The 27994-nt window shown below is 45.3% G+C and overlaps 2 protein-coding genes across 3 annotated transcripts; both read right to left on the bottom strand.

Moving 5' to 3' along the window:
• Window positions 1-170: 170 nt before the first annotated feature.
• Window positions 171-12068, bottom strand: fam117aa (family with sequence similarity 117 member Aa). 2 transcript variants are annotated; one of them, XM_080510871.1, is made up of 8 exons: window positions 11670-12068; window positions 10376-10521; window positions 6567-6662; window positions 6280-6384; window positions 4649-4780; window positions 2876-3101; window positions 2617-2791; window positions 171-1553 (listed from the first exon to the last, which is right to left on the bottom strand). In XM_080510871.1, the coding sequence occupies exons 1-8, from the start codon at window positions 11791-11793 to the stop codon at window positions 1340-1342; spliced, it is 1218 nt and encodes a 405-aa protein (XP_080366997.1). In that variant the 5' UTR covers window positions 11794-12068; the 3' UTR covers window positions 171-1339. The 2 variants fall into 2 exon arrangements, with proteins under 2 accessions (XP_080366997.1, XP_080366998.1); XM_080510872.1 differs by having other exon boundaries at window positions 4664-4780.
• A 1872-nt stretch (window positions 12069-13940) lies between these two features.
• rundc3aa (RUN domain containing 3Aa) lies at window positions 13941-27110 on the bottom strand. The gene is made up of 11 exons (XM_080510740.1): window positions 26861-27110; window positions 18962-19077; window positions 18591-18724; window positions 18408-18493; window positions 18228-18317; window positions 17115-17195; window positions 16881-17046; window positions 16639-16796; window positions 16006-16119; window positions 15792-15898; window positions 13941-14705 (listed from the first exon to the last, which is right to left on the bottom strand). The coding sequence occupies exons 1-11, from the start codon at window positions 26965-26967 to the stop codon at window positions 14563-14565; spliced, it is 1302 nt and encodes a 433-aa protein (XP_080366866.1). The 5' UTR covers window positions 26968-27110; the 3' UTR covers window positions 13941-14562.
• Between the last annotated feature and the right edge of the window lie 884 nt (window positions 27111-27994).

Genomic DNA, 27994 nt, shown 5'->3' with positions numbered 1-27994 from the left:
CTTGCCTTGCCATCCAACTGCTTCATTCAGTTCAGGGACGTGGGACTACATATTGACTGTTTTCACCTTAAAACTGTGGCCGGAGCTCCCCTGAAAGAAAAGGTAGCAAATAAAAGCTTCTTGTTAACATGTTTTATTCAGTGTTGCATAAGATCATGAAGAACATTGCATTTATGCACACAAATACTAACTGAAACAGAGAACCAAATTCTCTCATAACAAAAATCAATTGTTGAGGCTCCAAAAAAGGCTCAATTTGACTGACAAAAAAATCCTTAGAAATACAAAAAAGAAAAGAAAAGCTGGACTGAACAGTTTGGTTACATCAATGCCTGCTGTGGGCAAGTAAAGCTAATAAAAAAAAAAAGGTTCATCCCCGGTGCTGACCATCAAAGCATAAACTTAAACTCTCTTGGTTTTATCAGCACCTCACTAGCTTCGTAAACTCCTTACAAAGATACAAAAATAGAAATCTTCCGAGAAAGGTATCTGTAGAAATGTCGGCCATTGTATTAAAAAAAACACACACAAAGAAAAAAAACTATAGCCCCCCCCCCCCCCAAAAAAAAATATCCTCTTCAAACAGACTTTGCATCAAGTACATTTTTTTTGATTAACATGGATCTTTTATCTAAAAGTAACAATACTCTACGAGGAGATCAAGCAAGAGTTGAGGGTAGTAATAAAGTAAGGCTTGTTTCAAGATGCCTTCTAAGTGCTTGGGGTTTGTCACTTATTTTGACAATAAAATGGGGATGGAGCGTCAGCAGTCATCGGGAAGATCCATTCAGTGTTGGATTGACATCAGTATTTCTGCCGATTGGTTTAAGCTTCAAGTATAGTAAAGTTTAAAGATGTCCCTGTGTAGAACTAATCATTACAATAACTGAAAGTTTGGTTATTGAGCAGCTCCACTACAGTGGAGAGACTTCATATTCTCAGTAAAAACATGGAAAAAAGCTTATCAGATCTAATGGCATGCCTCCTTCTCCGAACACAAGCGTGGCAGATTGCAGTCTCTGTGTAGAATAACCAAATTATATAAAAAAGGAAAGATTAAAAAAAAAAACCCATACACAACAGTTTTCTATTATTTTCCTTAATTTGCCCCGTTTTGCACCCCGATCAGCGCCTCACACTGGCACAGGCAGCGAAGGTCCAGGAGCTGAGCAGGTCAACACCAGCTGAATCGAAACCAGCGGGAATAATCAGGTCCTCCGATCGCTCGCAGTCACTGAGTCTCATCGGTGTTCATGGCGCGGCGCCACGCTGCAACGTCCGACGACGCCTCCACACCCTCCAGGCCAGGGTCGGATGCTCGGAGACCCCCTCCCTCCACCTACTGCATGCCCAGGTGCCTGGTGGGAGACGCCTGACCTGAGCAGCCGGTGACGGGAGACACCGACAGGCCGCGGAAGAGGAGGTCCATGGAGGGCAGGAGGGGCTTCAGGAGGCTGACGGGGCAGAAAGCCGAGCCTCCATGGGGGGTGAAGTTGACTTTATTGGGGTCCGGGCAGGATGGCTGCAGGAGGGGCTCATCCTGACAGGCAGACCTGCACAGAAAGAGATGAGAGGAGTGATGAGACTGCATCACCGACATCCACAACCAGCAGCGACTGCTGTGTGGTCTTAAACATTGTTTGTTAAGGGATTAGAGAAATCGTACAAACTGTCCTCAAGATGCATGTCAGGATTATGTAAAAATCACGCATATGTGCAGGAATGTGGCCTGAACTCAATCTGTGTGACCTATACTAGAAAATAAAAATACTTCTGAGGAAATATGAATGAATATGGAGTTAAAATACTATAAATTGTAGAAAAACAGAAATACAGCTTTAAATAAAATAATGCAACATAGTGGTTTAGTAAAACTTCTTAACGACATCATGCAAGACATCATGCATGCTAAAGAAAGTGCAGAACCATAATTAATGTTTCAAATGCGGGAAGTGAAGAGTTTTTAGCTTTGAAGGAAAAGCCCCCAAATCAGGGCTGTCAACTAATGTCTCTTTATTTGTCCTTCATAACTCAACTGAAATTGCTAAAGTGCTTCTGTGAGTTTACTGTTAATCACAGCTCTGCTTTAATCCATTTTTTTCTTTTTTATTCTAAAATAGTCTTTAAAATTAAAGCTCATCTTAAACATCAAATATTATGAAAGAGTGAATGTGAAGGTCTATGTTTTAAGATATGATAAAGTCGTTCCTGATGCCAAGCTAAACATTAATTTCTTGTTTGGTAAGTGGCAACCAACTTTATCGTCTAATTTCAATTCAAAATTCATAGGAAAAGACAAGAGAAGATTTTAAAATAAAAATGTTCACTGTTGCAGCAGCAAGTGAACAGTAATAAAAGAGAAGCAAGAATATGAACATTTTCAAATCTTAATGACAATAACAGTAATAATAATAATAAAATCGTGAAAATATTTTATGATAATATCAGTAGTTATTGGATTGAACACCAGAGATTGTCATTAACACACAGAATAAAGAAGTGAATGATGTATATTGCACACAGAGAAACGTGATGGAGCTCAATACATGATTTCAATCATTGGCCCAGGAAAGTCGATGGTGATTGTACGATCGATGATTTGGTGTCTGAACTCACATGGCCTCCTCGCACACTCGAACCCGCTCGCAGCCTTCGGGCGGCTGGCGCTGGAAAGCGTAGGTCTTGTTGGGACGGGGGGACGAGGAGCAGGGCTGCAGCAGCGGAGGGTCCAGGGCGAACGACGGGAGCGACGTCGGCGGAGACAAACACAGAGCTTCACAGTCCGCCGCCTCTGCTCGGGAAACAGAAACACGTTGACCTCAGCGTGCAGCGGCTTTACCACCTTACGGACACACTCCGAGGAGACGCGTCTCACCCGGCTCTCCCATCGGACACGGAGACTGGGACGGAGTCAGGAGCAACGGGTTGAGAGGACACGGGGAAGCCGAAGGCGACAGCAGCGAAGGGTCGAGAGGACACGGAGACTGTGAGGGCGAGAGGAGGGACGGGTCCAGGGGCCCCGGGGACGGCTCGCTCTGAGAGCCGCTGCTGCATCTCTGGACCGGCACCGGAGCCCTGTGGCCGTCTGGGATATCCAAAATCTGACGTGGACAAGAGGATGACAGCCACCATTACGACTCATAAGACATTCTCATTTCAGTGCATTTCTAAACTCCCTGAGGCGCTGATGGCAACGTAGCAGCTGAGCTCACACTGGAAACACTTTGTTCTTTCTTTACTTATTGGTTAATAGTCAAACAACAACAACGACGTTGCACTGAGCTGCTTTTAGCTGTAATTTTAGGTCAGAGGGCTAAAAGCTCCAGCAAAAATCTCCCCCAAAAAACTATGTTACTGATACAGTTTATCTCCAGTGCTGCGTGTGCAAAAACTAGTCTCAAAAGTGTAATATGTATCTCGTGTGCATGAGAAAAAAGAGAAGGTGAGCAGCTGCCTGGGGAAAAAAAGGCACTTTTAGCAATTGTGAGGTCCATAAATCTCTTTCATCCGCCACAATGTGAACAAGCACATTTAATCCAAAGATTTATGACACTGTTAATGTGAATGTTAATCAACATGCATGCATTTAATAGTTTTCTCTTGAAATAAACTCATTTGGAGCCATTTTAATTGATACTTGCTTCGCATGTGCTTAAAATGACCATTATCCTGTCACTGCTTGTGAAACCAACCAGTTTTTATTTCTGGAAATTGGCCCGTGGGTCATAAAAGCCGTTGATGGAGTCTGCTATAGAGAGAAGCAAGAAGGTGTAAAATGACTGCAAATATACAGCTTCAGCTGAAATTACTGGCAAATATACATTGAAGCATCGCGAGTTACACATTTTCATCCATGGCTGCTGAGGAAAGCAAAGAAAGCGAGCAGTACGATATAAAAGGAAGGTTTCTCCTCACTGTGGCAACATGAATCTGTAGCAAAAGTTAAGAGAGAGAAAAAAAACATGCTGTTCTTACACAACTTAGTTGTTGAGAATTTTTTTCTTCCAGGTCAGAGGTGAATACTGTCTTCAAAGCTAACTGTTTCAGCATTAGTTGTACAATTACAACAGTTGGAAATTTGTATTTTACATCTCTTGCTGCATACTTTAGTCTGTTCTAAAGTTTAAATACTGATGCAAAGTGCTGCAGCTAACTTACTCACACTAGTTTCTGGTCTTGATGATATGATTTGTTTATTAGATGTAAGTAACCTAGAACCCGAAACCCCAACCCAGAATCTACTGATGTGCTACAAGGACTTGTAAAGTTTATTTATTTTTATTTAAAGTACTGTATTCATCCAATGGCAGTATTTTACAATTTGTTGGTCTACACAGTCGGGATAACCACTTTTAAACAAAATGGTCAATGATAATTGTGATAAATTCTTTTTTCAGGTTTAGTGATTAAAAACTGGAATTCAGAAACAAAAACAAAGTTTGAAAAAAAATGAAAAAAATTGTAAATCTGTTTGATTTTGCAAACTCCATAGTACAAGTAAACAGAAAAGAAATCAAAGCAAACAAAAAAATGCCTTTTTTAAAAAATAATTTTTGTTAACGTAAAAAAAAACCCCCATCTTTGACAGGACATTAAATATAAATAATTTCAATAGAGGTTTATGTGTCCTGGATCTTGGCTAGCTTACATCACGTAACTTCACCTCGTGATCGTCGTCCGGTTTCTCAGACACAAACGCTTCCTCCAGCTCCAAGTTGAGGCCTTCGACGCTTCGCCGCAGCCGTGGGGCGAGTCTGTTCAGGGGCACCAGGGGCAACGTCTGAGGGCAGTGGAGGCAGTGGTCAGCACAGTCGCCTCAATAACCACACAAGAGCCGACTGGCTGCTGAAGTGCACAAGACAGAGACGTTTGTTTCCCAAGGTGGCGAGCGAGACATAACTTTCTCAGTTCTGATGAAGTATGTGTGGATGCTTACAGGAGCACACATGCTCTTACATCTGGTACACGTGCTGTTCGAGCTCTTGATTGGAACTTTATTATCAATTTAGCACGGGATGAACGACATTTCACACATTTATCGTGATCATGACGTCAACATTTGCAACAAACATGTGAGGAAGTTCACTGAATGAACGATAAATGATAAGTTTCATGCACGGTGTGTTCATACCCTGCATGTCCACATATTTGGCTCATCAGATGGAGCCTTCTGCTCAAGATTGATTCGTATTTTAATCTTTGATAGTTGACATGTAAAAGAACTGGCATGTCATGTGGATATTTTATTTAATTTTTTTAAACAATAAAATGTAAACAAAAAGATGCAATCAGTTGTATCTGGTGAAACGTGGGTCCAAGAAGAAAATGAACACTCGGATTTTTACTTCTAAATAACAAAGAACAAAGACATAAAACGTGTTCATTTATTTCCTGAAAGTAATTTTAAGTAATTAAATGCAGTTTTGTTTAACAAATGTTTCATGTTCAGGTGACAAGCATTTAAAAAAATATCACCTCTACGGTGATCATCAGTAATAGATCGGTGAAAACAATGTAGTTCGCATGTCAGGACACAAGTGGGTGCCGTGTTTTTTGCAATCCAACATTTAAACTGTCTTTCACTGTCGTACAGCTCTATACAGCATCTGCTGTATGCGAGAGAAGTGTCTTTATGTGTGCAGATGATGGTGTGGTAAACGTACATTGCTAAATTCAAAACAGCGAGCGGCACAAAACACTGGAGAATTCTCCATAGTTTTTGTCGATCTAAATGAATCAGAAAATTATTGACTATGACCATAACATTGTGCATGTCAACCAGTGGATTTCAGAAAGACTGGACTGTGGTAACAGTTTCCAAAAAAGCTAAATGTTCATAGACTTCTCAGGCTGTTATTGTGGCAACCACAATGCAACACTAAACGCATGACCCAATTTCTTGGTCATTTAAATTTGTCTGAGCATGATAATACTTCACAAAGCCATTGAGGTTTTCAAAGCCACAATGCCCGGGTCCTATTTTAGCCACCCAAGTGAAAATCTTCTGTGTCTGCTCTAGATTTAGATCCTGCCCGTACATGACATTCCCAGAATTGTAGTTTAATGCTGAGTGATTGGTACAGTACGACATGCTGGTTTCAGATTTTCTGTGTGAGACGCGGTGCCAGTAACACAGGAGCCTTGATGACAGCCGGTCCTAAGAAAAGATTTTTTTTTTTTTTTTTTATATCCCTGTTACTATGGCTCGTCCCAGTCTGCCTGTGGGACACAGAGCGATGGCCGACCCGTCACGGCGGGGATTAGGGGGCAGTGGGTTACCTGAGTGATGCCGGCCGCATGACCCGTTGGCAGGGGGTGCTCGCATCCTGCTGAGGGGGGGGCGTGGCGGGAACGCTTCTGCAACTGGTGCCTCAGCTTGGCCACCTGAGGGCAGAGCCGGGGAGAAGAATGATTCGAGGGTCAACTTGAGGGGGTAGGTTACTGGCTTTGCCCCTCGGGGCCTGTTAATGCTTCATGCTAGCAGTGGGAGGCTGCAGAGTGGAGGCTGAGACAAAGAGGACCAGGGGAACTGATTAATGAGCTCCTATAGAGTGCATACTACTTGCCTCTCTCAGGTGCTCTGCACTGCCCCAAGACGCTGACCGCTTGTGTCCGCCAGCACTTCTTCTTCCCCGCGTCTCTTCCGCCCAAGAACTTGGAGTCTTTAAAAGAAAAATATCATACAGAGTGGTGGTGAATAATGACTCCAGTGTTTTCTCTGCGAGGCCATGCTGGAAAATGAGCTCTCTGGCAACAGCCCTGCCTGTCAAGAGTCGACTTTTCTAAGGCCTTTCACTATTTTCCAAGAAACCCAGTGTACGCCAGTGGATTTCCGAGTGCCGCACCGAGGCTGAGCACTGCAGCTGTCTCCACACACCTGCCTCACAACAGCTGTGCAGAGGAAGGTGACAAAAAAACCACTCAGCTGCAAAACAGCCCCGCTTACACACACACACACACACACACACACACACACACACACACACACACACACACACACACACACACACACACACACACACACACACACACACACACACACACACACACACACACACACACACACACACACACACACACACACACACACACACACACACACACACACACACACCAGAAAGCATCCAGACCACATTACTGTGCAGCCTATAAATACAAGTGTCAGTATGAACTCCCAACGCACAAACAGCTTGTTATTAGCAAAGTCACGCAACTGTAAAGGAAGAACAACAACTAGCCCAGGAGGACTTCTCCTTTTTGTCAGTCGCAGCTCCGCATGCGTCTCACTCCAACTCTCCGTACCGATTTCTTCACGTTGACTCTTGATTTTCTACCAGCAGAGGCCTGGCTGAAAGCCGCTGCCTGCTGGCCATGAGCAGGTGACTGGCCATTCATCATCCCCGCGTGAAGGCCCGCTTGAGTTCAGGGTCGGGTGAAGTTCTGGTGCCTCCTCGCTCGCCGACTTGGTACCGTCCATTCCAGAGTCAGCTGAGCAAACAAGCCATCGTGTGCCTCCTAAGGTACAACCTGCCTCTCAGATGAACCTCACACGCGCCATAACCGCCTTCGGGAAGACGCCAACGTCATCTTCGTTTCATTCCATTCATCTGTTGCCTCCCGCCCCGGCTAAATAAGTCCGAGCGGAGTCCGAGTCAATCATACGATGACACCGGTATCGAGTTACCAACCCTACCCTCCCCAAAACACGATCATGGGACGCAGCCCTATAAAAAGACCCCAAGGTAGCTGAGCATTTGACGTGCATGGCTAATGTTTCCAGCTTGGACCTCAACATGGCCTTAATTTGCAATGAGAAAAATGAAAAGAGTCAACAACGGTTCCTTATTTATCTCATTTCAATATCACAACTCGAAATGATGTAAACATGCGATAAAGTCATTAAAACAGAAGGTCAACCCATCAAAATGCTTGTTCACTTGAAAATGTAGTAGAAAAAGCAAAAAACATTTAATTCAACAGCAAATCATCACATTTAAGAGACTGGAAGCAGAGATCAGAGTCGTTTCTTTTGCCATAAGAGCAGTATGGTCACACAGATGGCAATGTCAGTGAGTCAGTGAATCCAGCATTTGTTCCAGACTGAAATATCCAAGCAACTGTTGAGTGACTGACAAGTTTTGAGAAGAAGTCCAGTGTTTCCACCATGTTCGCTGTGTCCTCCTGTGTCCTCCTATGCAGGTATAATATGAATAACTGAGGCCACTTTATGCTTTAAACAGACATTTCTTTGTCCCACTCTATAGCGAATCACGACCCCCAAAACATGTCTAACCTATAAAATGAAGATAGTGTTTGAACTTGTATAAATAGCTTGCTTTAGAAAGTACAATCAAGTATTATTGACATTGTATTACAGTGTCAACATTACATTTCAATTTTTTTTACCATAGTTAGCTACTTGTAGCCTTTTTCTGCAGTTACAACTCCAGTGTTCATAGTCTCTCCGCCCAACAGACAAGCTCTATATCGTTCATTCATTTTTTTAGATTTATTCGGGGTTCGCTTTCAAAAAGCAGCCGGCAGCCAATACAGATTCGAATTGACAGATAAATGAACTATTTAACTTAAATGTCAAATTTGTACCCTGGAACTGTGAGATACGAGTTCTCTTCAAAGATTTACTGCTGAGATAAAAGGTGATTAAAACAACTGCTGTGAAGCAGCAGGGAGCTGCGGAGGAGCCACATTTTGCAGACCCTCAAATGACTCAATTGAAGAATTTTTTTGAACCCAGTTTTCACTAATAATTCAAGACCCAGTCCCTTGATGAACATTTTGTAAGGCCATACAGGAACATACGTGAGAATCTGTGTGTACACTCACTTATCATACATCAAATCAACCATTTAATCGGCTAACAGATATCCACTGTGTGATGTTGAGGTTTACAAAAAAAGTACTCAATATGATTACTATCGCTTCTCATAAGAAGTAATTTCATCTTAAGATAATAGTTTTCTTATAGTCGTAACTCTCATGGAGTTATTTTTGATTTGTTGGCTGTAGAATTGTTCAAAAATGTGAATTAAGCGAGTATGTTCAGGTTCCACCTACCACAAAAAAATCATTTAAACCTTCAATACCACTGTGTGCTTTTGGAGGTCCTGAGACGCTCTTGCTGAAAATGTGACACCTTGCCAGTGATTGGATGGTTGTACTGAAAAGGTCCTGAACAGCACCATACTGACTAATATATAAACACAAAACTTCTTGGATTTTTAGGTAGTTGTTTGATTTCTCTAATGTCAAATAAGGTCCTGGAGTCATGAGGAGCATGAACGCTAAATCCTGTCAAATTAACAATCAGGTTCAGCCAAATCAACCCACACTTGACGTTATTCTTTTATAATCTACCTAAGGCTTGAACATTACATGCTACTTCTGAGGCAGAAATTAAACTCTTCCTAGAGTTACATATAGAGTAAAAGACTCAATATATAGCTGAAATTGAGTCTTTTACACACATATTAGTGATCCAGTTACAATTAAAAGAAATCCTGACTGCTATTTGTTTTTTCTCCTCATAACAGAATGAAAAATGACCTTCTGTCCATTATTCTTGAATGTTCTGTGCAAGACTTTCTGAAGCGTTTGCATCCCTAAAGCTTTTCCAACGACTTACTCCTCGACTCTTCTGAAAGTGTTTGAAACAGGTAAGAGAGCGAACCAAGCGGCAGCTGGATCGATCATCAGACATAATGCTGGGGAACCAAGGCAGAAGGAGTTTGTGGGTGGTGGGGAGCGTGTGTGAGCGTGGTTAAGGAGAGCGCTGGGGGGATGGGGTGTCTGTATAATGAGGTCAGGAGGGGTCTGCTCCTCACAATGGAGGCGAAGGGGGTTCGTTCGGGTTTAAAACTGTGTCAGGAGCGGAGACGAAGCCGCAGAGCTTGGCGATGTTGCCCCCGGGGGGCTTTGTGCACCAGTTAGGGAGCTCATACAGTCGCGGCGGTGGGGAGAGGAAGGGGGTGAGGAACAGAAGAGTTTAAAGAAGAACAAAAACGACTATTTCCACTTGGCTGCCTTCCTCTGCAGTGGCACCAAGCCGACACCTGCAGAGCCATCGTAACAGACCTCGTCCTCTGAACGTGGAGGAGAAGCCCAGACTTTTCCGGCATATGAAGCAACAGGTTTCATGAGAAATATGTGTTTGCACCATCATCATTGGTTTCCATCTGAAGCTTGTTCGATTGATATGACACGGATGTGGTGCCCAACCTATTTTCCTCGTAACTCCTCGGGATTGAAGAAAAGTTGAAAACAACCTGGCAAATCATTACAGTGAGGACAACGATTGATTGACACGCCGACACTCACAACACAAACATTTTCTCTCCTGTCCCAACATGATGCTCACCTGTGTGGCCTTGTCATTGACACAGGTCACGGCCGTGCCCTCCGCCTCTTTGGGCCAGTGTCCCTGCAGGTAGGGCGCCACGATGGCGTCCAAGGAGAGAGTTCTGCGGATGGTGGGCTTCGGAGGGCGGGCCGCGGTTCTGTCCGCTTCAGGGGAAAACGCAAATAAAACACAGTTCAGTCAAACGTGCGAGAGCTGAGCAGGCATTCCCCTCCCCTGGTGCACAACCAAACTGCACATGTGAGTTTTCGGGGTTCGGTCTGAGAAGTAGCAAAACAAAGAGGCCTTTAAAAAGCCACTGCAGCATTAGCAAGGAGCACGCAGACGAAATCCTGCAGGTCAGAGTGCAAAAAGGGCCAGCCGAGTGTCCAAATAACATTATGAGAAGAGTGTTATGTTTCAGGGTGAGCAGGCCTGCTTGTTGACTTTACTTTCCCCCTCATAGTGAGCTGGAGTTCTTAGACCTCAAAGCTAGCAGACAGTGATTCCAGAAGCATGGAAACAGTTTCCTCTTCATGCTCGGCCCTAAGCATGTCACGAACAAAACCTTACTGCAACAGAATAAGCACGGGTACAAGCTGAGTTGTGGAAGATTCTCATTGGGAACATATGGAAAAGAATCGCGATGCCACATGCAGTCAACTTAAAGAGGCTATATATGAATACTAAATTTAACCAACATGACAGAAAAGTATTTTATCAATCACTTTATCAGCTGGTTTGTCTGTTAAGTCTCAGAAAAGAAACAACTATTGCAGTTTTACACGACCAAAACTGAAACCATTTGAAATGAAAAGGAAGACAAAGAAAAGTCAGATACTATTGAAATCGACTTCTACCTATCGCCAAACTAGTAAGATGGCCTTTTCTTTAAGAGAACTCTTCCTTTGTGACGCCTAAAGGTCATATAAAATGATAGATCTGCAGTAAGTTCAACCAACACAGCACACATCTGTTGTTTACCCGCTCCCTGGTGCTACACATTATATTCACCCTGAAACACTTCTGATTTATCTCCAGATTGTATCCTAGATCACTGCGTCAGACGCTTTTGTCCTTGAAACTTGACAGACTTAACAAGGATCACAGTTTCACATGAGCAAAAAACTTCAGTGTGTGTTGACGGATGACAAAGAAACACCCCCAAAACTCAAAAGTCAAATTGGAAATCTGCAAAGTTTGATCATCACCAGAGCATATAGGCAGATAGTGATGATTAAACTTTTTCTCTGGACCACATGGAGGTGAATGCAGAGTGACCCCCCCCTCCTCCTTTTCCTCAGTGTGTATTTACCCGTCTTGACCTCTCTGCAGAGCAGGGCCGAGCCCCTCTGGAGCTGGTATGGGACGGTGGCCCTGAGGGGCTGCAGGCTGGGGTTGCTGCACCCCCGAGGCGCTCCTGCACTCCTGCCTGACATCCTCCCCCACACCCCCCAACACGACCACGGCTGGAAACACGCTCCTTCTTCTTGTGCTTCTTCTTCCTCCTCTTCTTCTTTCTCTGCCCCCCTTGATCACACTCATCCACAGCGATGATCCAGAGCTCCGCTTGCTGTAGTGATGATGATGATGATGAGCTGCATGACTTCTTTCCTCTTCTGAGTCTGTAGCGTCACATCAAACTGCGTCTCATCTTTCTCGCTTTTTTTTTTTTTTTTTCAATTTCCTTCAACTTGTTTCTCTTCTAGCCTGCGAACTGACAACACACACACACACGCAACCTGTGCAACTATCTGCAAGGAGCGTGTGTGTTTTTATTCTCTGCGTCGCTCTTCCAATGCAACGATCTGATTGGTCGAGGCAGCGGAGTTCCGAGCGCTCATTGGTCCGCACGTCCATCAGTCAAAAAAGACCACGCCCACTCAGAAAACTTTAAAGTTCCCACCCACTTTAGTTCTTTTTTTTTTCCCTCCTCCTCCTCGTCTTCCTCCTCCTCCTCCTCTTCCTCCTCCTCCTCCACCTCCTCCTCCCTGTGAAACCACGTCCAGATCCTGCATCTATTCACACAGAGCGTACGTGTGGCTACTTCTGTGTGGTCCGTCAAACCGTGGCTCGGGGACCGTTGAAAGGTCACCGCACAGGATTAGCAGGGGTCCCGGGGACAATTTTCAACATCCACCACAGGGATGTGTGGGTTTCCGGGAAAAAAATTTTTATATGGAAAATGCAAATAAAGTTCATGCTTCAGCGAGAAACGTGAAAGTAAGGCGTTGAAGTGGAAGCATGTGGTGGCGATTTCCTCACCTCACACAATGTGTTGAAAGAAAAGCCAACGACAGTGGTGACGTATACCACCACGAACAATGATAGTGTCTTGACAACGATGTCTGTTTACACTGTCGACTCAGGCCCCATCTACATGTGAAAATGCTAAACTTTCAGGCATTTTGGGCATTTGTTTACACAACAACGGTGCTCGGAGCCACATTTGCTCGTAGATAGACAAAATCAAAAATGGCGGACTCCAGAGTGGAATGACTCCCAGTCCATACATCCTTGGACTTGATAGTTTCATAGTTGAGAGTCAGCGTACTTACAATTGGCCGTCTGTCCATACGAATGTCCGTTCAGTCGTAGTTCTCTGTGCATGCGTGTGTGGTTTCATTACAACAAACAAGCGCCAGCACCCACTAGTGGCCCAACATGAGAACCACATTGTTTTCAGCGGGTCTGCCTTTGCTGTGTATATGGATAAACCGCAACGCAAAAATGATGCGCGCGTTTTCACTTTTAACGTCGTGTAATGTCTTATCTTCTTGAAGAGAGTCCCTCAGCTCATTGGGATTCAGGGTTATAGAGTTGCGAGTCTCTACGCGGTGACTCAGTTGATCCCGGAGATTTTCTATGGGATTCAGGTCTGGGGAGAGAGCAGGTCTCTTTTCTCTTATTTTATCAAAGCACTCAGTTTCAGATGGAAACCTTTGATCACTTTTTAAAAACGTTTTTCTTTAAAAAAAAAAAAACAATAAAAAATGAATAACTGGACTTTGAAATTGTTGACTGATATATTAAAACACATTACTGGAAGAGTGATTTTATTCGCATACACATATACAGTTGCAGACTTACCAGATGTAAGCAATGAGTGTTTTATCTCACAACAAGTCTTAAAATTAAATTAAATGTTTAAATCTTAAATCTTTTTCAGATTATTAAAATTTACAGGCTGTTGGGTTCAGCTAAAACTACTTTTGCAAAGTTCGAACTTTTGATTTGAAATCTCGCCCCCTGACCTCGACATTTAATTTCTTTTTAAGCTCTCGGGCGTCCCCCAGTGGAGGTTTTGAGAAGCACTGCTGCGAAACAAAGCCAGTGTGCAGTCTGGCAGTTGCGGGAGATGCAATGTGAGGCTCAATCTATTAAGAATAGGATCCAGAAAGTGATCCCATTCTATTGTCTTTGCTGTTTTAATGAAAAATGAAAACAGACCTGCCTCAATCTCTTGCACAGATGTGTCCACTAAAGTTATTTATGATTCGCTGCATTCTCTGTTTTGACCACTAGATGGAGCCCCGAAACCAGCAGCTCATTCATTTACTGTGAATACCACACAAACACACAAGCCTAATGGAAAAAAAGGCAGTTTATTGAAACACAAACCATCAAAGGAAATAAATGACTGCACGCGGTAGCTTCGATATTCAACAGAATCAATAAATAGCTGCACAGATGGAACAGGTTGATTTGCACTTCACATCCCATCACACTCAATGGAACATGCGTCCTGGTGCAGCGAGGGCACGGGGTGAGTCCGTAAGAGCGAGAACACGCCACGATCTGGAGCTTCCAAAATTGCCATCGGATCTGTGTTTACATCCAACGAGCTGCGCGTGTTGCCTCCGATACACTTTGACGAAGTAAATAGAAGAAAACACGAACGAGATCACTGGTGTTGAAGTAGAGGAGGGAGAAAAACAAAGTTGGTTGGATGTATTGCCAGAGATGCCGGGAATGTACACGAGGGGACTGAGAGAAAGACTGGGGCGACTAATAAGGCTTCGTGATGACTTCTCTAAAGAGAGCCGGATGTGATGTTTGGGGGTTTCTGCTTGTGGATCTGGATTGACGATAGGAGCGAAGGCGGTGGAGTTGGGGTGGGGTGTGGGGTGTGGGGGGGGGGGGGGGGTTTGATGCAGCATCACCAGGCAGACGGGCCGGACGGGGGGTTCAGTCGGGGCAGGCAGCTCCTAGCTGGGAGAGAGAGCGGGGCTGGGCTCGGTGCTGATGTTCACCAAACACTCGCTGGACTTGAGGCTGGCCAGGGACTTGGAGCTGGGCAGGGAGGCCAGAGAGCCGCACAGGCCCAGCATGGACGGGGTGTCGTCTTTGCCTGCGGGAGGAACGGCAGCGTAAGACAGCAGCGGCATAGCTCCGACTGCCCACGGCGGGAACATGGGGATGAATATGCATGTGCTTTTGTGTGCATGGGTGGCTGCCTCTGAAAGGCTCCTCAGTAGTGGCGGAGCACAAATATATTCACACAGCAGCAGGAATCTGGGTACATGTTTGCTCCACTTGGAGGATAAACAGCAGCTGATTCGATCACATGTGACCATCAGCAACATGAAAGTGGAGAGTGTAAACCATGTGACTTAAATACAGTAATCAACACACTTTAGAGTTTGACAGAGTTTATCCTTTCAGGACATTAAGTTGCTCAAATAGCCATGTTTCGAGTCCCACTGTGTAAAGTTTGCATGCTTTCTCTTTGGTTCTCTGGGTTCCCTCACATGAAATCCTCACGGGGAAGAAAAACTTGATAGTTTAAGGTGGTTCTGAACATCACAGACCATTTTCTTAGCAAGACTGCGATCGGTTTAGACCCTATTAAATGCATTAATTTCTCTCACTAGTCGGTTCCATACTTTCTGCTCTTTCTCTCTCTTTTTGTGCTTCTCTACCGATTTCCCTGCTGTGGATATAAAATATCCTGACGTACTTCACTCACCTGTCTGCAACATTTGGATGATTTCGGGTTTTTTTGTCTGTTGTTCCCTTGTGTTCTTTCTTTACATTCTGCTTATTCGTTGGATTGTCATTCAATAATAAATTATTAAATTGAAATAAAATTGATATTTTGTTTCTCTATATTATTCCAAGCACCGTTGTCATGGAAACAGACACCCAAAACAAAACAAACGTTTTCGGTTTTCACTTGAAAATGTTTTCACATAAACGGGGCCTGAAACGTGGACGAATAGAAGTTCCAAGCTCATCGGTTTTAGTTTTTTTTTAGCTTCGTCCCTCGTAGTGTGCGTCTCCAGTTCCTGAACGGCACTCTCCCATTCACCTTTTATTGATTGAGGATTTTCTTCCCCATAAGTCCCTTCTCTATTTTCTGAAAAGTGCTCTATAAATAAACCGTATTGCTGCAAGTCTTTACGACAGTCATGAATGTTTGATGATGCATCCGTACCTGCCGAGGTCCAGCCAGCGTCTCCGTTCTGCCTCCCGTCCATCTTCTGGGAGTCGGAGTTCAGGCTGACCTCAGCGGAAAGCTGCTCCAGGCTGTGGAAACTCCTCCTGCAGACAAGGTATGATCAATGGAGTGTTTGCAATTTGATCTTTACTGCATGAATAAGAACAGCTGTATATCGCAGCACGGTGCCGCGGCGTCCGTGTGAGTTCACCTGCGGAACAGTTTGACTTCGCCGCGGTTGTTCGTGATGCCGGACCACTGGTTGACCAATGGGATGGACAGATCTTTAGAGAGGTGGGCGGGGTCACAGGGCATGAGGCCGGAGCTGAAAACACCACAGAACGAGTGAGTGGAAAACGATTGCTGCAGCTCAAGTCACGGAGCTGACAGAAGGCGAACGCCCTGACAGGCTTCCGCTACATCATTTCTTTTATAGATTTCTTTTGTACCTAAGCTTTGTTAGCTTGAGATAGACTCAATGGATGCCACAGTCTCAGGCCCTGTTTACATGGAGTCATTTTGATGGACACCTGACTCTGATCCCTCTGTGAATGCGTTGATTAAACGTTCGCCCACTCACTAGACGGCACCAGAAATATCAGTCGGTTGTTGCTTTTGGTTGTTAAAGATCATTAAAGGCTACAGATGGGTCTTAAATGAGATAGAATATCAGAAAAACTGTGAAGTCTTTGAACTGAGACAAAATGTGAGTGTTTTCTGAGCCTTCCCCACTTTTTAAAAGAAAAAAGAAAAAAGCAGACAATCTCCATAAACATGACTTGATGTATTTGCTGATCTCTTATTCAAACTGAGTGAGATGCTTAATGACACGGCGCTCCCTCACAGTTGTGCCTGAAGCTCCAGGATGATGGCCTCCAGCTCCTTCTTCTCCTGCAGGCTCTGCACCGTCAGCTCCTCCACTTTGGCCCTCAGGCGCTTGTTCTCCGTCTCCACATTCTTCAGCTGCGACTCTCGCAGGCGCACCAGCTCCTCCAGGTAGCCCTGCACGGCACACATTCAAAAGGTGAGCGGCTGAGACCGGAGGCGCGCGTGCGACGGAGCCGACTCGGAATCGCCGCAGGTCACCTTCTGGGCGTAGACGATTTTAAACCTCTGCTCCATCTTGCGGCATTTGTTGCTCCAGCTCTCCTCGTCGGTCACCAGAGGGACGTAGGGGTGCTCGGGGACGCTCTCCTCGCTGTTGCTGCTGTCCACACTGCGCCGGTCCTCCTCGTCGCTCAGGTAGTCATAGCTGACGCGGCAGAGAGGCGTGAGTGGGACCGCGTGGCGCTCGATAAGATCAACCTGCACCTGACTCACCTCTGAGTGAACTTCAGGTAGGGCGTGAAGTCGATCACAGCCGTTGATTTACCGTCCAGAGTCTCACCCTTTAGGCAGAAGCTACATAAGAACACACACACACACACACACACACAAACACAAGCATGTTTATGTAGTATCCAAACGCCACCTATAATCCAACCTGTATTCGTGATATTCATCACTACATCAGCATGCCTCCCGACCAGCAGTGGTTGAGCTTAAATCTGGAGAAGGTTCATTGATCATGTCTTAAAGATTTAATACTTAAAGATGACCGATCATGCTACTTTTTAATACTTCATACTTGAAATTGATATATCTAAATCCTCACACATTTTTAGAACTGTTGCACCTTCTGGAACTCTCACAAGATTCCAAAATTCCAGGTACTACGATCTCATTTTGCAGTGTCTGCGACTACCCTGACCAAATGTGTCAGACTTTGAAAGAAACAAGAACAAATGTGGGATTTACAAATTACAACCTTCAATCGATTACACGAAGGCGTATGTTCAGTTTTACTTGGTTTAGATTCTAGAAGTGCAATTTTCATGATTCACATATAAAAAAAAAAAACATTTCTTGAAGCAAAACCTCTGTTTATCTTGCCTGAAAAGAAAACCCCCACTATCTTCTGATTAACTGGTTTACAGCACTGAGCCAGCCCACATCGCACAGTCTGTGCTCATAATTTCAACCAGGCCCATAAATTTTCCTCTTCATTTTGAGAGCTGCTGTGCCTCGCATGATGCTATAATTAGAATAAAATAAAAAAATGTCTTTCTTTGTTTTTTTTTTTTTTTACTATGATGAAATTCAGCTGATCGAGAACTATTCCCTTAGAAGTACACAAGCTTGTAATTTGACATCGTCCTCATCAATCTGCAAGCTGCTACTGAACATGCTGCGATTGGAGCTGATGATCGTAGTCATAAAAGTTGAGACAAGCTGATGTCTAGTTTATTCTCATAGAAGCTACTTATTCATTATTTAATCATTTTGAGAGGCTTCCCATAAAAGAGACTCATCGGATGCCACAAATGTCATAAATGTGAAGTTCATGGGGAAACTGCGAAATCCTTTTTAAATACACGTTTTAGCGCCAGTCACCTGAAGTCGATGGCGCTCAGTCCAATCAGCATGCCGGTCAGCACTGTAGCCTCCTCTCTGAGCATAATGGCTCCGTCATCGTAGAACCGCCTGTCAGGTCAAGAACTCGTTACAGGTTTTGTCCAGGTGTGGAGAGCAAAAACCTCACGAGGCATGGCAAGATAAAGAATTCAAGCTGACCTGGTCGTTCTGGTGTCCCTCAGGGCCGTGGACACGTATTCAGACAGACGTTTCTCCATCAGCGCCACTCGAATCCACGCCCGACCCTGGAGGAATACATCAGAGGTGTGAGTGGGAGCACGAGGCCTCGTCTCACTCTGGTCCAGTGCACAAACACACACTCGTGGCAGAGAAACTCCTTGCCTTGGCTCGCGACGTGCTGATGTTCTCTATGTTTTCAATGCTGGCGATGCAGTTGTTCTGCACCTTGCTGCACGCCAGCCGGATATACTCCCAGAAACTGCGCTGTCCGTCTGAGCTGAACCAGCTCCCTGAGCCTGGTCCAAGAGAAAAAGCATGGCGATCAATCATTTCTGCTGCTCCAGCTACTAAAACGCTAATATGAAGTAATTGCAAAAGCTGGTGGCACAATAACTCTCATTTTATGGCCCTTTGACAACTAAATATGCTTTGACATATGTGGGAGCTGCTTATCTGACAGATTACATAAGAAATGTCTGGCGCCAACTGTTTAGTCCATCATTTCCTGTGCTCTGTGTTACCTGCAGTGTTACCTTTGAAGCGGTGGCTGAGGATGTGCTCCAGGATGGCGGCAAAGTTAATAAACTCCTCAGATGAGTCATCTATGGGCTCTGCTGTGTACTTTTCGAGGAGAGTCTTTACAGAGAATCTGCAACGGAAGCACAGATATGGAGAAGGGTGAGAAAAACACAACACATATTCATACAGACTAAAAGGTTTGGGCTTTCTCCCTGTGGTGTGCATGCAAAATGTACTGTATACTGTAGCCAAACGCACAAACGTACTACTGTATTTGAACAACGGCAGGGTGGCAAGGGCTTTTTCTTTTTTGGGAACCACGCCATCTTATCATACTGAGGTCACCCCAATTGTCTTGTGTACTACACAATGTACCCGTTCAGTGCTTTGGCAGTGTTACCATGAAAACAATACAATTAACCCCCTGTCTTTTCAGCCTTTGTGCACGCTGTGCTTCCAGGTCCCTTTGGGTCTCGTCTCTCTGAGGGACCGGCCAGCATCAAAGAATGATCAAATAATTCCCTCCCCCTATCTATACATTGTGGTTAGATCTATTTAGGGCCGCTGCTGCAGCTGCAGCTTGCCTTTTGACCTCACATGCTTGCCCTGCTGCGGCGCCACAGAGGGGCTTGCTATGCGGCGTGCATGTTAGGAGCCGCGATCCAGGCACAGGCTCCGGCTGACTTCCTCCGCTCCGATGGGCAACACTAGTATCACGGAGGGCAAGACTGCCCTGGCGGTGGGAAGCACCTCCATCGCCAGGGGAAAGACGACCGTCGCCTTAGGCAACTCCTCTATCTTCAGGGGAGTGACCACCACCTCCATGGGAGACTCCACCATCCAAAGGCAAAAGACGACGGTGGCTCTGGGACGGGCCAGCTTCAGCAGGGGAACCACCACCACTTCGTTCCGCAAAGCCTTGATGTCCAAGCGCAGGAACACCTAAATGGACGGGACGCCTGAAACAAGGGCTAAGGCACCCAAAGCAAGCAAGCAGTCCAAAAAAGACTCTAACAATGAGTGGAAAACTACATTTTCGTCAAGCAAGACCTCCTTCACCAAAGGCAGGGTTTCTTTCCTGAGGACTAAGTACGCCATCTCCTGGGGTAAATACGCCATCTCCTGGAGCAGAACAACCGTCACTTTGGGCAAAACCAGCATATCAGTGGGCCAGACCTCTGTCACCCGAGGGGAGACCACCAGCTCCCTGACCACACTGACCTTCACCCATGGGACCAAGTCCGTGTCCGTGGTCAAAACGGTCCTCGTCAGGGGCAAAGAAACACACAGCAACGTCTACTGGAATTTTCACACTTGAGTCCTGCACACACTTACAAAGACATGGATATGTCTGTCTGGTCAGTTTTAGAAGGTCAGTAGCATGAAAAGTCAATAAAACTAAAGCTGTTGTGTTTTGTGGGTGGTGTGTTTGAGAAGAATCTATCAAAAAGATGTGTTGTTACTCATCTGTCACCTCTTTGTACAAAGCTCAAAGGTGGCTTCCCCTGAGAGGAGATGCTAAGTGAGCTGCAGATCTAATGGGTTTTGCGATCAACAGCGAGGTAACCCAAAGCCATGCTGGGTGCGTTATGCAAATGTGATAGCGAGGATATGACGGTCTACGGTGTTGACTTGGCAGGGAGGGGAAACAGATGAGTGTGTGATGTATGTAGAGACACAAGAGCATGGCTGGGCCTTTCATCAGCACTGTTCTCTTGTATGTTCTGTTTGTGTCATCAACATGGTATAAATGTGTTTCATTTTAGTTGTGTGTGTGTGTGTGTGTGTGTGTGTGTGTGTGTGTGTGTGTGTGTGTGTGTGTGTGTGTGTGTGTGTGTGTGTGTGTGTGTGTGTGTGTGTGTGTGTGTGCCCATTATGGCAGATTGATATTGTGGCGTTCCGATAACACACACTGAACTGCAAACCCAGTTTGCCAACTGTAAAGGTTGACTGATGAAACAGTGCTTATAAAAATAACATGTCTAAACACTGCTTTGCTTGACTGATTTGTGTGTAGAGCTGGGTTTTTATGAGATATTATGACATTAAACATAAACACTTAAAGGAGCCACGCCCAGATCTGAAATAGACAGGACGACACATAGCGGAGAGGTTGCAATCAAACCTTCAAATACACAAGGAGAGGAACACAATCAGCTAAGCTTCCACAAAAAGTGACACTTTCATGTATGGTATACACAGCTGTGCACACAGGGAATGTCTTACAATCAGATGGTATAGGGAACAATGGCTGAGAAGAAAGTGATGTCACTTTGGACTGTCCTCTTTGCAACAATGTCTCCTTCAACCGTCCGGTGTCGTCGTGGCGTCGGGACAATCGCTCCACTGTCCCAGCACACCCAGATAGGCTGCGGCCACCTACGGCTGCCTCTGTCCATTCACAGAGACGCATGGGTGGTATGTGGCCTTCCAAAGCCCACGTAGGCCAGCTCAACGGAGGCTTTATGCCACACGGGGGTCGCGCTGTCCACGCTTAGCATTCTGGTCTGCCCTGGATCGTAGCTCATGTTACTACTACATTCGAGGGCTTGCAGAGCAGGGCGTGCATGAGCGTGCGATGCTTCGCGTCGAGTGAGTCCCGAACCCCCCCGTCGAATCTGGGTCAGGAAGACAAGCTTCTCCCCAATGGGCAACACCAGCTTCACAGAGGGGAAGACGGCCTTAACCCTGGGCAACACCACCATAAAGAGGGGGAAGAGCAAGCTCGCCATGGGGAGCTCCTCCATCACCCGGGGAAAGAGCACAACATCTCTGGGCTCCTCCACCATCACAAGTGGGAAGACCAAGATCGCTCTGGGGAGCGCCTCCTTCAGCAGGGGCTCCACCACCACTTCGTTCCGGAAAGCCTTTTTCCCCAAACGCAAGACGCTCTAAATGAGGGGGGAAAGCGTCGAGGGGTGGGGGGACTGGCACAAAATGTCACAGGGAAGCAGCGATGTCACAGAGAACATACAAAGGCCACGTCGGCGTGTGCAGGGGGTCTTTTACGACTGAAAACTGGATTAAATTTACTTTTGGAGCTTTGACTTTGTTTAGTCGTGACGGATTTACAACGGAAACAGGTTAGTGGCTTCTAAAGTCTGTCTGATTGTGTGTCCTGCAAAAGTGTAAGTAAGATCAATCAAGCTTGAGCTTTAACCAAACACTAAGTTGAGTACCATCTGGCTCCTGATACTTTGATGCTTTTAAAGAGCGAGTCGATTAAGGATGGGCGACTCTCACAAAAATATCATCTTGACAACCAGATTGCAAAACTGTGAAAAATCACAACAAAGATATATTAGACCTATGGCTGCCAATTAACCTGAACGTTATCACACAGATTACATATAATGATAATAATTGAAAATCATATATGGTTCAAATGGCTTCCCTCATAATATAATGTGTGAAAGATGTTATGTATTACTTTTTCTGATGGATATTTAAAGGGGCCACACGTTGCCCACGTATGCAATAGATTAATCAACATTCCAATGTACAGCATTGTACAGAGGTTTTTCAGTACAATTTGTGTAAATGAAACCCATAAACTCTGATTGATTTGAGGTCAATCGGACCAGACGTTTTGGTGGAAAATGTGATATTCTGTGACAAACCAAAGAATACGACTGAGTAGAAAAATTGTTATTTTGGTTGCACTTCCAATTTTGAATTGCTGCCGGTCAAATGTTCGGACAACCACCAGCGTTTCCTTGGTCCCGCTGAGCAACGAGTGAGCCCCAAACTCTAACAGGAGTAAGACGGCCTCCCTGACCCGAGAAAGCAAACGTATCTCAAAAGAAACGTTCCGGGGCAGATGTTGATGTAACTGAAGTGCTTTGATGTGAAGGAGGGAATTGCTGACGTGCCTCAGATGCAAATGGTTGGAATGGAATAGCGGCACGCTCTTGGTACGATTTGACACTGAAAAACAACGGGCCGATTCTGACAGGCGCCCATTGTGCCCCCTGTCGCTCTGCCTGGATCTCCGCCAAGCCCACTTTCAGCTTTCTTCAAATGCCCTCTTGTTCTGTCTCTGTTTGCCCCTCTACTGTACTCTCAACAGCGTTTGATGTGAGCAGCAGAATCGTACATGCTTTCACACTCTAACCCCAACATAAACATTTCCCTGACTTCGCTCTCTCTCTCTCTCTCTGTTTTTTCTTCCTATATCTCCCTCTTCAGTCTTGGCATACCCAGCAGGATCAGATGACACAGGCGGACTCCTCACCGGCTGCAGCATTGTGCAACTCCAGCCAATGCTGTGTTTATCATCCTGGACTGTTGGGGCGGGGGGGAGTGGTGGTGGTGGTGGTGGGGTGGGGACCCCGATGAATATTTTGATTTAAAAAAGAAAACGAAAATTTTAAAATGCCACAATTGAGTAACAAATGTAAAAAGGGATCTGGGTGTCTCTCTCTCTCACCGGTCCCCTCTGTGAACCAGCGTCTGGGTGAAGTGTTTTCATGGTCAGAGGAGGTGCAGAGCGATCAGGGCGAGAGACGGGACAGTGAGGGCATTGGGCTGAGAAGCACCGAGGGTGCATCGGTTATTTGAGCGTTCACGAGGAAGAGGAGGAGGAGGAAGAGGAAGGAGGGGCTGAGGTCAATTAAGGAATGTGACAACGGTGAGAGAGTGCGGCCAACCGGCTTATGATCCGCACTTGATGGAGTCGTTAAACTCGATTCAAAGATCCGTATTCGAATGAAACAAGCTTTTTACAACTGCGCTGCATAGAAAAAAGAAAAAGAAGAAGACAGGCCGCCCACTCGCTGAGGCACGTCTGGGAGATGTGAATGTTATTTGTGTTCACGGCAGCATTTTTATCCCACACCTCCCCTCCGGCCACACCACGGAGGAGCTGAGATTCTTCCCCTCGTTATCCCCTCCTGTTCGCTCCGTTTACAGGAAGCAACATCTCACTCTCCTTATCTTATTCTTCCCCCCTCAGGTCCGCCATGCCCACCACAGCAGCGCTGCTCCTCCAGGCGCCCACAGCCAACAAAACACTCACTGGGCTAGTAAATCTGGCCTGCGAGCCAGCACCCCCGCCTTCAACAGGTTGTCACAGTGAGCTCCGGTGAGCAAAGTTAGCCTGACGTCAGCAATGTCCAGACACAGCAACACTGCTTCAGTTGACATAGCAGTCGTTTCATTTCATTGATATTATGGTCAAAAGTTGCAACTCATATCCCCTTTATCTTCATTCTGAACACGCCACGCCACAAGGAAAAACCCATTGTAAAGATAAAAAGAAATGCTTTTTTCTTATTTTTCTCTCTACATTTTTTTCATCTATAGTCTCAAGTGTATCATTAAGTGACTTCCTAATGCCCCCTCGAGCCCCTGACTCAGGCCCTGTGCACAAACTCTTCTCATCAGTGGTGCTAATGTCCGACCAGGTTCAGCACACATCCGTATCATTTGCTGTCCACACTGTAAGTGACTCCAGTTTAAACCCGGACTGGGATGCCTGTTGATGAGTGAAATAATCAACGAACGTGAAAACAAACTGATGTGAACTCTGTGACCCCGAATCTGAACAGAACCCCCCCCCCCCCCACCCCTCCCCCTTGTTTTCTTTTTGAAGTCCCACCTGACGACATCAAGGTCAAGGTTAATCTCTGTGTGTGCTGATTGTGACTTTAAAACGTGTGACGGGAAAGAGGTCCGACTTTCTATAAATGATATATATACACGTACCGATGTGTTAGGGCAGATGGAAGCTTGGCCCGGTGTACTAATCGAGCACTAACTTCATTTAGCCACTGTAGCCCGGCAGCAGTTCGGCTGCGTCTCAGTTCTTGATCCTGGATGTTAGATTCCGGTTCTGGCCTCGAACGCGACGTCCAGCCAGCCTCGACTCACGACCAGCTGATTCAGGACCTCTCCCCAATAGAGACTGTGCTGTCACGCAGCGAGTACTTGAATCAACCCTAACCCTGCCACGAGCGAGGACATCGAGCACCCCCCCCCCTTGAACCTGAACCTAATCATAGTCAAGTTGTTTATCAGGAACCAGAGAGAAACTGTGTCTTTGAGCATTACTGAAGCTGTTTGTAAAGGTTTATTTCTGTCTTGTCTGGAGTGTTTGTCATTAAAATGCGATTAAACAATAAAAATCTGTCTTTGCGCAGTCGGGACCAGCAAACAAAGGTTTTTTTTTGTGCCCCTGCTAATCTGTCTCTGTGTAAGTCCTGTGAGAACTTTACTTTTCTTGCATGCTTTGTGTGTTGTTGTGTTGTTCGGCCTCACTGTTCGTGCCACTAAAACTCAAGACGGGACCTGGGACAGAAAGGTACTGGAATTAAAAAAAAAAAAAAAAAAAAAAGCTTGGCTGTGTGTGTGTAGAAGTCCTCATTTTGTTGTCTTTTGTGGGTTCATTTCATTTTTACAGGTAGTTGTACAGTGAACAGAAAAGAGAAAAGAAAGTCCCTGACAGTATCTCTCAAAACATAAAGTGTAATGCAGCTACGTCAAGGGAATAAAATTAATTGACACCACATTTCTTTCTATATCTACACTTTTTAACCACAAATGTGATGGCTTAACTGTAAAACGCTTGAAAATGAAAACCAAGTTATAGCAAACCATGAGAGTGTGCTTTCAGACAAAAAAACTAAATTGTAACTGAAGTGGGACATTTCCCACCTCCTGTGCCATAAGAAATTGGTGGTCATAAAGACAAGCTGGACAATCCCATCAACTATTTATTCAGATAAAATAAATAAGTTAATTTACTGATGTGAAGACTGGATTCAAATGCAATCCAGGCACCTCTAACCGCCATTGAAAAACAAAAACATTTCCAGCTTAATCATCAACATAAGTGTCTGTATTAATCACAAATCATATTATTAACTCTGGAAAATAATAACTATTAAAGTACATATCGCTATATTCCCTTTGTATTTCATTAAAAGGCTTTCAAAATCCATTTATTGCCTCTAACGTGAAAACAAATATCCTTATATATATATTTTGTCCACATTTTAATCCATGGAGAACGCAATAATTGCAGAAAAATAAAATATCCCTCTGTTTTTATATTCACAGTGAACATCTTCCAATATGGCATCCCTGGTTCAAATCACAATGTTGCTTTTGTTATCGAGAGACGAATGAAGAAGTGTCACCCATTTTCATTCTCATTTTAGACATCCCGATCAGACATTGCACATGTCAATGCGCAGAAGCAGTTTCACGACCTTATCAGTGTTCGCTTTAATGCTACAGGAAGAAGGCGAGTTGAGGGTCCACTCACATCACTATTTTACGGACAGTGATTCAGTGGAGCCATATAAAGGCCGCACATCAGAGTTCATTAGCCAGCTGGATGGAGGAGGAGGAGGACGATGGAGAGCCAGTGAGTGTGTGCATTCGTGTGTATGAGGGTGTGTGTGTGTGTGTGTGTGTGTGTGTGTGTGTGTATGTGGGGAGGAGTCCTTGCACTGCTCCCAATGCCCTTGTCCCATCCAGGCGTGATGGGCGAAGATGGAGGAGGATGCCTGCTGCCTCCAGCTGACAACGGGAGCACACGGCTCTGTGAGGAAGCTGCAGAAGGTTCCTCCTGATGACTGTCCAGGAGGAAGGTAAACGTGCAGAAAACCACAGTACTGATAGGATTTTATACACTGCTCTCAAGGAAATGAAGGCTGTGGATGATGAGGATGACGATGATGATGATGATGATGATGATGATGATGATGATGATGATGATGATGATGTCACGGGGAGTGTGAAGGTGAACACCTGCCTCCTCTTTCTCACTGTCATTTAAATATCTCCCGTAATCCTCCTGCCCGGTTTGCCCCGCAGGCGGGATTAAACCCCCATCCACCCCCCACCCTCCGCCCTCCACCCTCCACCCTCCACCCAGCCGCCCACCGCCTCGGTGTCGTGATGTGTACCTGCAGACTGTGATGAGGTTTTTCCGCTCCACGCCGACGCTCCGGGCGGACGCCTTCTTCGATGTCAGACCCAGAGCCATAGCGGAGTGAATGCAGCCCGGCTCCATCCAGCGGCGGCCCCGGGGCCTCTTCGGGATCCGTGCCCAGGCCAGGACCTCCAAACTCCCGCTGTCCTCTGCGGGGAGCCACGGATGCTGCCGGGGGAGGAGGAGGTGGAGGAGGCGGAGGAGGAGGAGGACAGGACCAATGTCCTACAAGGCAGGCATAGTCACACGAAGTTCCGGCGTACGCCTTCAGAATATAAGCACCCACACATTTGCGACTTCCGTTTGGCGGAACTCTTCCGGTTTATTTCAGAATAAGATCGATAGAGCGAGCTTTTGTTTTTAAACGCCTTCAATTACATGAAAAATCCAGGAACGTGAAAGTCTATCTCCATATAAGTAACAGCATTTTTACTTCAATGAATTACACTTACAGCGTTCATGTGGTCCACCACATTTATTATTTTTTAATTTTCAGTAATTATTTATAATTTCTTGCACTTGCATTATCGCATGGTTATTTTGTGGTAGATGATCCACTTAGCCGTCATTGCTGCCCATTAATCTATCGTTTACAGGTCAGTATGTTTCCAGTGACCTGGAAGTGCAAAACACTACAAACTTCAGAAAACACTACAGAATTCAGAAAAGAGAAGTGAGCTAAAAGCACACAAAGAAGACTGGGAAGTGATTGTGCGATATATTCCAGCATTCACACAATTCTCTGTGACTGTCAGTAGTTCCTGTGTGGACGACTGAGAGAAGAATGATAAATCTAAGCATGCTGACAAGAAAGCAAAGTTGGGAGGGGCTACAATTGATGGGTGAGGTCTGTGCATATATAGAAGAAAAATATCAGGATTATGTACAAATGTACACAGATGGATCGAAGGAACCAACAACAGGAGTTACTGGAGTAGTAGCGGTGGTGCCCGGGCAGGAAGTAGGGATGAGCGAAAGAATGTTGGTGAGAACAGAAGGGAAATATATAGCATGGAGGGAAGTACGAAACATATGTCAACAACAAGGGACAAGGATAAAAGAGGAAGACCTCTGTACAAAATTGAAAATACAGTGGGAGGTATGATGA

Source organism: Blennius ocellaris, assembly GCF_963422515.1.
Source record: "Blennius ocellaris genome assembly, chromosome: 16".
NCBI lineage: Eukaryota > Metazoa > Chordata > Actinopteri > Blenniiformes > Blenniidae > Blennius > Blennius ocellaris.
Note: the sequence above shows the minus strand (reverse complement) of the source record. Positions and strands in the feature narration are given on the sequence as shown.